We start from the raw sequence: 14,619 nt of genomic DNA, 5'->3' as shown, positions 1-14,619 counted from the left end.
CCACCTACTTTCTGACAATGGTGTCATAAACATACATTGGAAAAACAACAACCTCTTTAACAAATCATGTTGGGGAAACTGGATTTTCACATGTAAAATAACAAAACTAGATCCATGTCTCTCACCCTACACAAAAATAAATTCAAATTAGTTCAAAAACCTTGGAGCTGGGGAAATAAACTTAGCAGTTAAAGGCATTTGCCTGCAGAACTTGCTAATCCAAGTTCAATCTTCCCCAGCACTCACAAATGGTAAAGGGGCACATGCCTCTGTCATCTTGATGAGCCTACAATAATGGGAGGCCGAGCCAGGAGAATCCTAACCTTTCAGCCCCAATAGTCTGGCATTCATTTGCAGCAGCAAGTGATAATATCTCAAAGAAGGTGGAAGACCACCTCAAGGTTGACCTCTGACTTCCACATGCATACCATGGCACATATGCACCCATTCACAAATACATACACACATATAAACAAATAACCACAAATTAAAAAACAAATCAGTGGTGCACATCTTTAATCCCAGCACTCAAGAAGCAGAGGTAGGAGGATCACCACAAGTTTGAGGCCACCCTGAGAGTAGATAGTGAATTCCAGGTCAGCCTGAAACCCTACCTCAAAAAAAAAAAAAAATCAAAGTCCTTAATGAAACTCTGAAACTTCTATAGGAAAGCACAGGTAAAACATGTCAAGATATAGGCATAGGCAAGGACTTTATGTGTAAAAGACTACAATACCAAACACATAATGCCAAGAATTGACAGATGAGGGGGACTGGAGAGTGGATACATGCACAATCATAACAACTAGAATTCAAATCCCCTAGAACTCACATAGAAGCTGGGTTCAGGGCCACATATGTCTATAATCCCAATTCATCTATGGCAAGATGGGAGGTGGGGGAGTCAGGAGAATCCCAGAACCTTGAGGGCAGCTAGCCTGGAATATGAAGCAGCAAATAACTAGAAAAAACTATGTCTCGGGCTGGGGAAATGGCTTAGTGGTTAAGGCATATGCCTGCGAAGCCTAGGGACCCCGGTTCAATTCCCTAGGACCCATGTAAGCCAGATGCACAAGGGGCACATGTGTCTGGAGTTCGTATGCAGTGGCTGAAGGCCCTGGTGCACCTATTCTCTCTTTCTCTCTGCCTCTTCCTTCCTCTCTCTCTCTCTCTCTCTCAAATAAATAAAGAAATAAAATATTTAAATAAAAAAAAAAGAAAAGAAAAAACTATGTCTCAAACAAGGTGGAAGGCAAGGATTGACACCCCAAAGTTGTGCTCTGATCTCCACACGTGCACTATGGCAAGCATGCCCTCCCATATAAACACACACACACACATATATACACACAAAAGAATTGTCAAATGAGACTTCATGAAATTAAAATGTGAGCTTGGGGCTGGTGAGATGGCTTAGTGGTTAAGGTGCTTGCCTGCAAAGTCTAAGGACCCATGTTCTACTTACTCTCCAGCTCCCACATTGGCCAGCCACACAAAGGTGAGGCAAGTGCAAGGTCTCACATGCCCACTAGGTGGCATGAACATCTGGAGTTGACTGCAGTGGCTAAGGCCCTGGCATGACAATTCTCTCTCTCTAAAAATAAAATTTTGAAAAGCTAACTGGGCATGGTGGCACACACCTTTAACCCCAGCACTTGGGAGGCAGAGGTAGGAGGATCGCTGTTAGTTCAAGGCCATTCTGAGACTAATAGTGAATTCCAGGTCTGCCTGGGCTAGAGCAAGACCCTGTCTCAAAAAAAAAAAAAAAAATTTTTTTTTTAAGCTTCTGCATAGCAAAGAATGAAGATTTAGCCTAGTGAATCAGAGAATATTCAGTGTCGGAAGCCATTTGGCTGGCCTTAATAGTCTTTTGTACTGAGAAGTGTTTGAAATGCAAAAACTCTGTAACAAGAAGGTTTTTTTGATAGAAAGTGTGTGAGGCTCATGGAACTTTTGTCCATGGAAAAACTGTTTGTAAGAAGATATAAAAAGGAATGCTGGGCTGGAGAGATGGCTTAGCGGTTAAGCACTTGCCTGTGAAGCCTAAGGACCCCGGTTCGAGGCTCGATTCTCTAGGACCCACTTTAGCCAGATGCACAAGGGGGCACACGCGTCTGGAGTTCATTTGCAGTGGCTGGAAGCCCTGGCACACCCATTTCTCCCTCCCTCTCTCTCTCTCTCTCTCTGCCTCTGTCACTCTCAAATAAATAAATATGAAAAAAAATTTTTAAATAAAATAAAATAAAAAGGAATGCTGTGAAATAAACCTTGCTTCAGTCCTTGCTTCAGTCCTGGACTGGAGTTCTTGCTTTCATTCTTTCTCCTGTCTTTCTTTAATCCTCACTCCCCATCAGGCTCGAACCCTTTCAGCTGGCAGGCTCCAGCACTTAAGGGAAGAATGATTTATTTTGGCTCACAGTTTATGGTGGAGACATGGCATCATGGTAGCCAGAGTATGCATGTGGGACTCCTCACATCTGAGAAGATCAAGAAACAAAGAGCAGGGGTATACTGGCTCTTCTTTCTCTTTTTATTCAGTCTGGGATTCCAGACCATGGTGATGTCCACATTCAGGGAGAGTCTTCCTTCTTCAGTTAAACCTCTCTAGAAACACCCTCACAGATGTGACCATAGGTGTGTCCCCTAGATCCAAGACTAGTCAAGTTGACATTGAAGATTAACTATTACATATCTTTCCTTTACTTCTTTTCCTTTTTTTTTTTTTTTTCTTTTTGGTTTTTTGAGATAGGGTCTTGCTCTAGCTCAGGCTAACCTGGAATTCACTATGTAGTCTCAGAGTGGCCTCAAACTCACGGCAATCCTACCTCTGCCTCCCAAGTGCTGAGATTAAAGGTGTGTGCCACCATGCCCGGCTCTTTTTGTTTGTTTTTAAAGGTAGGGTTTCACTCTAGCCCAGGCTGACCTGTAATTAACTAGTCTCAGGATGGTCTCACACTCATGGCAATCATTCTCACTCTGCCTCCTGAATACTGGGATTAAAGGTACGGACACTCTGCCTGGCTAACTATTACATATTGAAAGAAATCTAAATCAGCATATTGAAGAGATACACTTTCATATCCATGTTTATTACTGCACTATTCACAATCACCAAGACACAGAACAAGCCTAGCAGTCCATCACAGGTAAATGGATCAGGAAAATGGGAAAACACACAGTGGAATTTTATTTGGCAAAAAAGAATGAGAAGCTGGGCGTACACCTTTAATCTCAGCACTTGGGAGACAGAGGTAGAAGGATCGCCGTGAGCTTGAGGCCACCCTGAGACTATATAATGAATTCCAGGTCAGCCTGAGCTAGAGTAAGACCCTACCTCAAAAAAAAAAAAAAAAATAAATAAATAAATAAATAAATAAATTATGATGGGTCTGGAGATCATTACGTTAAAATAAGATAGACTCAGAAACACAAATGTCAGATTTTCTCTCATATGTGAAATACAGATTTAAAGTTATGTACATACATGTACATAAAATATATGTAGGATATGAACATAGAAAGGGGATTACGAGGGAAGGGAGAATAACAGAGGATACCAGAACATGTGACATGAAAGCTCAAGTAGGGACTATTTGGTGGAGAGGAAGGGAATGAGCAAGAGGGATGGGGAAATCAATGGAAGGGTGCAAATAAGAACAAAGCATAATGATATACATGTGTGAAAATGTCACAATAAAACATAGTACTTTTTAAGTTAAGCTAACTTAAAAATTAATTTTAAATTTTCATAAATGTGTTAGTGGTAGGGGCCGAGACTGATAAGTAAGAGGTGGTAATTCAGGGGAGGAAAAGCCTCTTTTCTAACAAAAACCTGCTTTTGTGACTAGGCTTGGAGACACACGTTTTTAATCCCAGCACTCAGAAGACAGAGGTAGGATCACTGTGATCCATCCCAAGTCTACATAGTGGCCATCCCAAGTCTACATAGTGAATTCTGAGTCAGCCTGGGCTCTTAGAGCGAGACCCTACCTCAAAAAACCAAAAAATACAAAATAAATAAATAAATAAATAAAACCTGCTTCTCTTATTCTGAAAAGGAAAACAAATGCTTGGAATAAAGAAGGAAGGGGGTCATTTCTTGTATAGTAAGCCTTATCTAATTATTCATAGATAAAAGGTGAAGAATTGTATGTGTCACTTTGAGACTAAAAGAACTCTAGGGGCATAAAGAGAAAGAGTACAAGTTCTAAAATGGGGTCATGACTCAGAAGTTGAACTGTACACACCAATCCAATGAGGTAATCTTGGCTTGAATCCTGTCCCTTCTAAACCTAGCTAAAATTGGACATGACAAACTGAGAGTAACTAAGGGCCCATCCTAGACCAGAAGGCACAAATCTATATGGATTTGACTTTGCATTCTGTTATCTTTAAAAGTTTAGAACTCTGAGGAGGTGCTGATTTTGGATGCTAATGAAAACCTGCTGGAAGATTGATCTCTTATCTGAAGGGCAGGATATCACAAGTCTTGGCTTGAGTTTGCCTCCTTCATACACACATGTGCCGTCCCTAGGAGGGCTCTCAAGAAGTGCTCAGAATGTAGTTGTTCTTTCTAGTGTTTTCTTCCCCCCACCCCCAACGTTTCTTAGGGCCCAGTTAATGCAAAACTGTCCCAGCCTGGGTAGAGCCCTCCCTCAGTCACAGGTAAGTTTGGGGAACCCATAAGGTCTTCAAGGACAAATGGCTTCTGGCCAGTTGACTACAGAATAGCCTTGAAATACCCATCCCCACCCAATCCAAAGAGCATCTCCTTTCCATACAAATCTCTATCGTCAAAGGAGTCTCTTCCAAATCAAGTCCTAGAGCTCGACAACCTCAATGCTCCAAAGACAGGCTCTCAACTCCTCAGAGCCCATCAGGACCTCTCCAACATGCATCTGAAATCTATGTCTCTCCAGCGGTCAAACCTGGGTCCCCCTGCGCAGCTCACCCCCATATTGCTCTAGAATTACCCAGTCCATCAAAGAGGCACACTTCCAACCTCACAAGGGGCGCCTTCTAATTCTCACCCTGTATATCACTTCATGCCTCAAGACATTTTCCCCCAAACCCTTGCAAACCACCCCCAGAAGTCAGATCCCTTACTCTGTCGCCCAGATCCTGCACGCTAGCTCCCCACATTTCATTGCCTTAGTGGTTTATACGGGCCCTATGTCATACCATATTTCCAACCTCAGAGGCAGGCGGGAAGGCGCGCGCCCCAGCTACTAACGGCCTACCAGAGAGCCCAAGGCGCACGCGCGGTGGGGCGAGGCCGCTGGGGGCGGGGCCTGGGGCTCGGGGGCGGGGCCTGGAGCGCGCTGGGCGGGCTCTCGAGCAGTGGCAGGTGAGCGGCGGGCGAATGGCGGAGCAGTGGGAGCTGGACGAGGAGGGCATCCGACGTCTGGGGGCGCTGACCCTGGAGCAGCCTGGTAGGGCCCAGCCGGGAGGGTGTGAGGCCAGAGGCTGGCAAGAGGAAACTGTGGTGGAGGCGTGGGAGTGCCAGGTAGACGCAGAGGAACTAGGAGGAAGCGGTTCCTCAGGCGGAGGAGGAGGAAACTGAGGTAGAAGTAACAGGATAGTCGGAGGCACGGGGTAAGAAGTTGAGGAAGAGCAGTGTGAAGTACCGGAGCAACGAGATTATCAGGCTGGTACCCTGGACACAAGAGAGAAGTCTCAACTAATGGAAAGAAATGGAGCTTCTAAGAGGGCCATGAGTGGGAGAAGGAAGTGCTGAAAAGAGCATTCATTTGTACCGGTGGGCCTGTTGAGGATGCACAAAGGCAACTAATTTTGGCATCTTTTAAACTTCCTACCCAGGAAGAGTTTTCCTTGGTTGAGGTGCAGTGGGAAATGGTACCTCTATCTTCATCCATTCTCAAGAATTTAAAAGAGGGCTGGAGAGATGGCTCAGAGTTAAAGGTGCTTGTTTGCAAAGCCTGAAGGACCCACCTAAAGCCAGGTGCACAAAGTGATGCATGCATCGGGAGTTCCTTTGAAGTGGCAGGGAGACCTGAATGGCCCATTATCTCCCCCCGCCCCCCTTACAGATATATTTAAAAGAACCTGAACTAGCTGGTCGTGGTGGTGCATGCCTTTAATCCCAGCACTTGGGAAACAGAGGTAGGAAGGTCGTTTTGAGTTTGAGGCCACCTTGAGACTGACTGAATTGCAGGTCATCCTAGCCTAGAGTAAGACCCTACCTCAAACAAACAAACAAACAAACAGAACCCAAACCTTTCCTTGTTCCATTTGGATGTGTTAGCTCCCTTTTAGGAGCTGAGACAGGATTGGTTTGAAATATCAACTAATTTCTTAATTTTTTAGGTCAGTGCCCCAGTCCTGCCTTTATCCTAGGATGAAGGTAACACTGTGGAAGGCTGAATTCCACCTTTGACTCTGGAGCTTTCTAAATGTCTAAGGAGGAAGAAAATTGGAAAAGTCATTAACATTCCTTGTTAAACCATTTCCCTCTCTAATTCACTATATCATTACCACCAGGCTTTGTGTTAAGTGCTTTCTTCACAGCATTTATTTTACAGATCAGTAAAATTAGGTGAGACTTTTACCCAAAGACACAGAGCTGATAAAGTGGTACAGATGGGTTTTTTCAGTCTTGATTAATAAAGACTGAATACAGAGCCTGTGCTATAAATGTAAATAGCTGTCTTTCTTGCTTCCTCCCCCTTTTTAATTTGTAACAGGACATGAAAAAACTTTGTTTTATTTGTAAGTTTATTTAAAAAGTCTCTCATGGAAAATGTTAATAAAAATTAAAAAAAAACAGCAGCTAGAAAAAAAAAGTCTTAAAAGTTGTGCATACTGATAAGTCAAGTGGATAATAAAGATGGTACTAATGTTTTATCTCTTCTGTAAACTTCCCAGATAGCCAAAGACAATAGTTTGATGTGTGTATAAATTGATGTAGCTATATCATATATATAATTTGGTGTTTTTTAAGATATGATCTAATGTAGACCAAGTTGGTGTCCAAGTCACTACCAAGGATAACCTTAATTTCTGATGCTCTTGCCTCCATCTCCTGAGTGCTGGGATTTCAAGGCAGGTAGCACCACACCCAGCTCTGTGCAGTGTTATTCAATCCCCCCAACAAAACAAGCACCATCCCTAGTCCCAAATATTTTTTTCCAAACTACGTTGACACTCACTTCCCACCCTCCTTCTTGCCCTCATTTTTCAAGGCAGCTAAGAAAACTGCATTAGATTGACACACTTTTGTGCCTTCTTTGCTTAAAAAAAATTAAAAAAAGATTCAGGCTGGAGAGATGGCTTAGCAGTTAAGGTACTTGCCTGCAAAGCCAAAGGACCCGGGACCCATGTAACCCAGATAACAAGATAGCACATGCATCTGGAGTTCGTTTGCAGTGGCTGGAGGCCTTGGTGTGTCCATCCTCTCTCTCTCTCCCTCTTCTCAAATAAATAAAATAAAAATAAAAAATTGATTCACATTGGGCATGGTGGCACACACCTTTAATCCCAGCACTCGAGAGGCAGAGGTAGGAGAATCACTGTGAGTTTGAGGCTACCCTGAGACCACATAGTGAATTCCAGGTCAGCCTGGGTTAGAGCGAGACCCTACCTCAAAAAACAAACAAAAAATTGATTCACTTTGATATGGGAGAGGGGGACTGTTGCAGTCCGGTTCACATTGCTGGTAGAAATCACCCAACCAAGAGCAGCTTCTGGGAAAAAGAGATTTATTTTGGCTTACAGGCTCAAGGGGAAGCTCCATGATGGCAGGGGATAACGATGGCATGAGCAGAGGGTGGACATCACCCCCTGGCCAACATAAGATGGACCACAGCAACATAAGGGTGTGCCAAACACCAGCAAGGGGAAACTGGCTTTAATACCCATAAGCCGGCCCCCAACAATACACTCCCTCCAGGAGGCATTAATTCCCAAATCTCCATCAGCTGGGAACCTAGCATTCAGAACACCTAAGTTTATGGGGGACACCTGAATCAAACCACCACATTCCGCCCCTGGCCCCCATAAACTGATATCCGTACATGATGTAAAATACAGTGCATTCAGTCTGATTTTAAAAGTCCCCATAGTTTTTATCAATCACAATGATGTTCATACATCCCCATGGTCCAAGATCTTTTAACTGAGCCATAATACCAAAAAATAACCTCAAAAAACCCATAATGGTACAGAATAAATATTCACACTGCAAAAGATGGCATTGGACATAGCAAAGAAACATTCAACCAATACAAGATTTAAAGAACTGGGACAAACATTAAACTCTAGCTTCAAGTCTAGCAACTATAGCCAGTGACAAATCTCCAAGTCCGATAATTCTCATCAGCAGCAAGTCTCTGGCATTCCAATTCCGCCCCTCCAGCTAGGCTACTCATAGTCCTGGAAAACTTCATCGGGGGCCGGCAGCTCCTCGGCAGTCATCTCATGGTCCCGGCATCTCCACTGGGTCTCCACTGCAAGCCACGGTTCATCCTCATGGCCCCATGGGGTCTCTATGCAGGCAACCAGCAAGCCCGCTTCACACTGCCCATGGCCATTTCCAAAACACAAGACTGTGTTGCAAACTCAATGACCCTCTTTCCAGCATTTCTTTTACTCCACGATACCAGGTAGGGTGCCAATTTGTTAATCCAGGGAGGAATAAAGCAGACTTTGAAGAACAGGACACTCCTTGAGCACTCAGGCCCCTTCAAAAGAGTCTACATTCTTCTTATTGCCCCAGCGCAGGTCAGCTAGCCCAGTCTCAAGGTTGTAATCTCTCAGTTGCAGCTGAACGGGCAACAGTTCACCCAAAGAGTTTTCTTTCTGTGCCATATCCCTCTACTCACACCAGTTCATTTCTACGCAAAGCAACCCTGCACAACTTCTCAGGGCATGGGCATAAGAGCAAGCTTCTCACACAAACTGCTAGCCCAGTCCAGGAAAAGTTCTTTCTCACCCTCATAAGCCAAACCTCACAGTCCATAGTTCTTACTGCCTTCAGGTCTTGCAGCTCAGACCAGAATAGTCCATCAAGCTGTACTTACAGCACTGCAAGGCATCTCTTGGGCCAAGGTTTCAACTCCTTCCACATTCCTGTTGAAAATCAGCTCCAAAAGGCTGAAGCCACATAGTCAGGTGTCTAGCAGCAATCCCACTCCTCGGTACCACTTTACTGTTGCAGTCCGGTTCACATTGCTGGTAGAAATCACCCAACCAAAAGTAGCTTCTGGGAAAAAGAGATTTATTTTGGCTTACAGGCTCGAGGGGAAGCTTCATGATGGCAGGGGAAAACAATGGCATGAGCAGAGGGTGGACATCACCCCCTGGCCAACATAAGATGGACCACAGCAACAGAAGGGTGTGCCAAACACCAGCAAGGGGAAACTGGCTTTAATACCCATAAGCTGGCCCCCAACAATACACTCCCTCCAGGAGGCATTAATTCCCAAATCTCCATCAGCTGGGAACCTAGCATTCAAAACACCTAAGTTTATGGGGGACACCTGAATCAAACCACCACAGGGACTAAGAAGGCATAGTGAGATATATCTGTAGTCCTAGTTACTGGGGAGGCTGATGTGGGAGGATTTAGTCCACAAATCTGAGACCAGTCTAAGCAACATAATGATCCTGAATCTTAAAATGTAATGATATTTGGATGGGGGTCATATACCCCTCCCATTCTCTAGCTAGAACAATATATGGCAGATTTACTTATTGATGGATTCAAAGTAAGGTCTCACTGTACCCCAGGCTGATCTGGCACTCTGTAGTCCCAAGCTGTCCTCAACTCACAGCGATCCTCCTACCTTAACCTCCTGAGTGCTGGGATTAAAGGTTAGCATCACCACACCCGGTTTATACATGATTTTTGATATGGATATACTTTTAATTTCTCTTGTGTATGAGAGAGGTTGTTTTGTTGTAGTGCTGGGGAGCAAACTTCGGGCCTTGTGCAGGCTAGGCAGTGCTCTACCACTGAGCTACATCCACAGCACAGTGTAAATCTTGGTAATCAGTAAAGACAGTGCCCTCTTGGGAAATCCAGTCACTCCCTTGTCTTCATGTCACTTGCCCCAGGAGACATTTCCTGTCTAGTAGATCAGCATGGCAAAATGAAGAAGTAACTGGTGGGTGGCATTATTGGTGAATTTTGTCTGCCAGCAGCCTTTGTAGCACCTTCCCAGTGATATGAAATCTATCCTTGTTGGAAGGAAGGGTCCACCTCAGCCTCCACTTGATTTTTCTATGTGCTCCACCCATTAGGTGTGGTTGGGTTTGGTGTCTTTAGGAATAGGATCTTACCTTTTAGTTCTAGTGTGCAGCCAAGAGCCAGGGCAATAGCTTGTATTTGAGGGCCTCAGAGGCTTCCCTGACAATGCCTGGCACTGATTATATTGTTTGATAGCCCATGGCTATTAGGAGAAGTATTATTCATCTGTGTAGGGTACTTATGTTCGTTATGCATATACATTTTCGTTTTGTTTTTCGAGGTAGGGTCTCACTTTAGTCCAGGCTGGCCTGGAACTCAGTGATTCTCCTACCAATGCCTCCCAAGTGCTGGGATTAAAGGCTTGCCGGTAGAAAACCTGCTATTTAGTAAACAATAAAAAAAAACAAACAAAAAGAATAAATAGTAGGTTTTCTTACGTTTTTCATAACTCCCCACTCCCTTTACTTGCCCATCTCCTCTCCCTCATTCTTGCTTCACCATTTCCAAGTACAGTATCTCCTCCCCCCATTGTCATTATCACTTGTGTTCCACTATCTTTTCCCCATAAGATCTCTTCCTTTTCACCTTTAGCCCCTTTATTTGTTTATTTATTATTTTTATTTTAGAGAGAGAATTTGTATGCCAGGGCCTCATCCACTGCAATCAAACGCCAGACACTTGCGCCACCTAGTGGGCATGTGCAATCTTGCACTTGCCTCACCTTAGTGTGTCTTATTTACATGGGATCTGGAGAGTTGAACATGGGTCCTTAGGCTTCACAGGCAAGCACCTTAACTGCTAAACCATCTTTCCAGCCCCCTAGCCCTTCTTAAAACATTTTTTTATTTATTTGAGAGAGAAAGAGGTGGAGAGAGGGAAGAGAGAGGGAGAATGGGTGCATCAGGACCTCCTGCTACTGCAAACAAATTCCAGATGCATGCACTATCTTGTGCATCTGGCTTTACTTGGGTACTAGGGAATCAAACCTGGGTCCTTTGGCTTTGCAAGTAAGTGCCTTGACTGCTAAGTCACCTCTCCAGTCCCCATAGCCCTTTTATAACTTTCTTGTCTCTGGAGATGGTCCAAATTGTACTTATAGATATGGAGATTCAAAGCTAGGATCTATATATGAGAAAGAGCATGCAACATCTTTTTTTAAATTATATATATTTGTGACTGTGTGCATGTGTGCGTGTGAGAGAGAGAGAACACAGCTATAGCATGCTTGTGTAGATGAGAGAATAACCTCCAAGTGTCTGTGTTCATCATTTTTTAAAAAAAAAATTTTGTTTATTTTCATTTATTTATTTGAGAGTGACAGAGAGAGAAAGAGGCAGAGAGAGAGAGAGAGAAGAGAGAATGGGCGCTCCAGGGCCTCCAGCCACTGCAAATGAGTGCCAGATGTGTGTACCCCCTTGTGCATCTGACTAACGTGGGTCCTGGGAATCGAGCCTCGAACTGGGGTCCTTAGGCTTCACAGGCAAGCATTTAACCACTAAGGCATCTCTCCAGCCCTGTGTTAATCATTTTTAAATTTAAAATATTATTTATTTATTTATTTGAGAGACAGAGAAAAAGGCAGATAGAAAGGCCTTTAGTTACTGTGAATAAACTCCAGATGTTTGTACCACCTTGTGCGTCTGGCTTTATGTGAGTATGGGGAATCAAACCTGAGTCCTTTCACTTTCTGGCAAGTGCCTTAACTGCTAAGCCATTTCTCCAACCCCTTCTTCATCATTTTTGAGGCAGGGACTCTTGCTGCTGCAAGTAAATGCCAGTCTAGCTGGCCTGTGAGCTTTGGAGTCTTTTGGCTTTACCTCCTATTGTCGTAGGCCCATTGAGATCACAGATACATGCTCCACTTTATGTCCAATTTTATGTGGGTGCAAGGAAGGATCAAACTTGGCCAAGTAGACATTACAAGCAAGTACCTTTAACAACTGAGACATTTCCTAGCCCTGTGTTTGCCTTTGTTTGTTTGTTTTATTTTTATTTGTTTGAGAGAGAGACAGACAGACAGACAGACAGAAAGAGGGAGTAAGAGAGAGAAAGAGAGAGAGAGAGAGAGAGAATGGGTGCACCAGGGCCTCCAGCCACTGCAAACAGGCTCCAAATGCATGCGCCACCTTGTACATCTGGCTTACGTGGGTACTGGGGAATCGAGCCTCAAACAGGGTCCTTAGACTTCACAGGGCAAGCACTTAACTGCTAAGCCATCTCTCCAACCCCTGTGTTTGCCATTTTCAGACCTAGTTACCTCACTCAATATAATTTTTTTCCAGTTCCACCCATTTTCCTGCAAATTTCGTGATTTGTTTTTTCTTTACAGACAAATAAAATTCCATTGTGTATATGTACCACATTTTTTTTGTTCATTTTTTATTTATTTATTTGAGAGTAACAGACAGAGAGAAAGACAGATAGAGGGAGAGAGAGAGAATGGGCACGCCAGGGCTTCTAGCCACTGCAATCGAACTCCAGATGCGTGCGCCCCCTTGTGCATCTGGCTAACTTGGGACCTGGGGAACCGAGCCTCGAACCGGGGTCCTTAGGCTTCACAGGCAAGCGCTTAACCGCTAAGCCATCTCTCCAGCCCTGTATCACATTTTTTTAATCCATTTATCAGTTGCTGGTTTTATTTCCTACCTGTTGTGTATCAAGCAGCAATTGAACATAGAGGTGCAAATATTCCTGTAGCTGTAGTAAACTAGACAGTTCTTTGGGTATAAGCCTAGAAAGTGGTATAGTTAAGTCAAAGGGTAGTTCTATTTTCAGTTTTTTAAGGAACCTCCACACTGATTTCCACAGTGGCTATACCAATAACACCCCACCCACAAATAAGAGTTCTCTTTTCCCTACATCTTCACCAGCATTTGTTGTTATTTGCTTTCTTGATAGCCATTCTGACTGGATGAGATGAAATCTCAAAGTGGTTTTGTTAGCCAAGAGTGGTGGTGCACGCCTTTAATCCCAGTACTTGGGAGGTAGAGGTAGGAGGATTGCCATGAGTTTGAGGCCACCCTGAGATTACATAGTAAATCCAGGTCAGCCTGAGCTAGAGTGAGACCCTACCTCAGAAAAAAAAAAAAAAAAAGTGGTTTTGTTGTTGTATTTTTTCAAAGTAGGGTTTCCCTCTAGTCCAGGCTGTCCTGGAATTCACGTAGTTTCCGGGTGGCCTTGAACTCACAGCAGTCCTCCTACCTCTGCCTCCCAAATGCTGGTATTGAAGGTATGCACCACCATGCCTGGCTTTCAAAGTAGTTTTAATTTGCATTCCCTTGATGACTAAGGATGTTGAACATTTTAAAATAAATGTTTTCCATATGTATTTTTTGGAGAATTCTGTCCAAGCTGGGTGTGGTGGTGCACGTCTTTAATCCTACCACTTGGGTTCCTGGTTAGTCTGAGTCTATATAGTGAATTCCAGGTCAGCCTGGGCTAGAGCCAGACTCTGCTTCAAAAACAAAACAAAACAGAATGGAAAATTCTCTATCTGTCTCTTTGTCTCTCTCTGCTTCTTTCGCTCTCAAATAAATAAAAATAAAATAAATATTTTTAAAAAAGATATTCATTCTGGGTGTGGCAGCACACACCTTTAATCCCAGCACTTGGAAGACAGAGAGGTAAGAGGATTGCTGTGAGTTTGAGGCCACCCTGAGACTACACAGTGAATGAAACCTTATCTTGAAAAACCAAAAACATTAATAATATGGTTTATTGTCTATAATTATGAAAGTTGTCAATAATAAATAAATAAGCAAATAAATAAAAGATAGTCACATATTATAAAACTCACCATTTTAATATATATGATTCAAGATCCCTTAGTACCATCACAGTGATGTACAATTATCACCACCAGGGTTTCAGAACATTTTCATAAACTCATTAGGTAGTCACTCTTGATTTCTCACTTTCCTTAGCCTCTGGCAACCACTGATCTTGCTGTCTTTATGAATTTGCCTCAAGGTATTTCATATAAATAACAATAATATGTGTCCTCTTCTATCTGGATTTTTTTACTTAGCTATTTTGGAGGTTTATCCATATTTTAACAGGTATCAATAATTCATTCCTTTTTATTTAGTTATTTATTATTTTTCCAAGGTAGAGTCTTGCTCTAACACAGTCTGACCTGGAATTCACTCAGTAGTCTCAGCATGGTCTTGAACTCATAGTGATTATCCTACCTCTGCCTCCCAAGTGCTAGGATTAAATGTGTACCACTACATGGGGGACCCCTGATGACTTCTGATATTGATTTTTTTTTTGTAACAGGGCCTCACCATGTAGCCCAGGCTGGCCTGAAAATCATGATTGTCCTGCAATCACCTCCCTAGTGCTGGGATTACAAGCATGTATCACCAGGGCCTGCCTCATCACTGATCTTTTCATTGCTGCCTTTTTTTGAA

At 43.4% G+C, this 14,619-nt stretch overlaps 2 protein-coding genes across 4 annotated transcripts in view; one reads left to right on the top strand and one right to left on the bottom strand.

The window, feature by feature from the left end:
• The window catches only part of Kctd19 (potassium channel tetramerization domain containing 19), a 39,020-nt gene extending 34,063 nt beyond the window's left edge, over positions 1–4,957 (bottom strand). The window contains exon 1 of the mRNA XM_004661699.3: positions 4,952–4,957. Coding sequence (XP_004661756.2) covers positions 4,952–4,957 — 6 coding nt within the window. The remainder of the gene's footprint in view (positions 1–4,951) is intronic.
• Positions 4,958–5,362: 405 nt separating this feature from the next.
• Lrrc36 (leucine rich repeat containing 36) overlaps positions 5,363–14,619 on the top strand; it is an 86,099-nt gene continuing 76,842 nt past the window's right edge. For all 3 annotated transcript variants that reach the window (XM_045140053.1, XM_045140045.1, XM_045140061.1), the window contains exon 1: positions 5,363–5,432. In XM_045140053.1, coding sequence (XP_044995988.1) covers positions 5,363–5,432 — 70 coding nt within the window. The remainder of the gene's footprint in view (positions 5,433–14,619) is intronic.

This window comes from Jaculus jaculus, chromosome 1, assembly GCF_020740685.1.
Source record: "Jaculus jaculus isolate mJacJac1 chromosome 1, mJacJac1.mat.Y.cur, whole genome shotgun sequence".
Classification (NCBI taxonomy): Eukaryota; Metazoa; Chordata; class Mammalia; order Rodentia; family Dipodidae; genus Jaculus; species Jaculus jaculus.
Note: the sequence above shows the minus strand (reverse complement) of the source record. Positions and strands in the feature narration are given on the sequence as shown.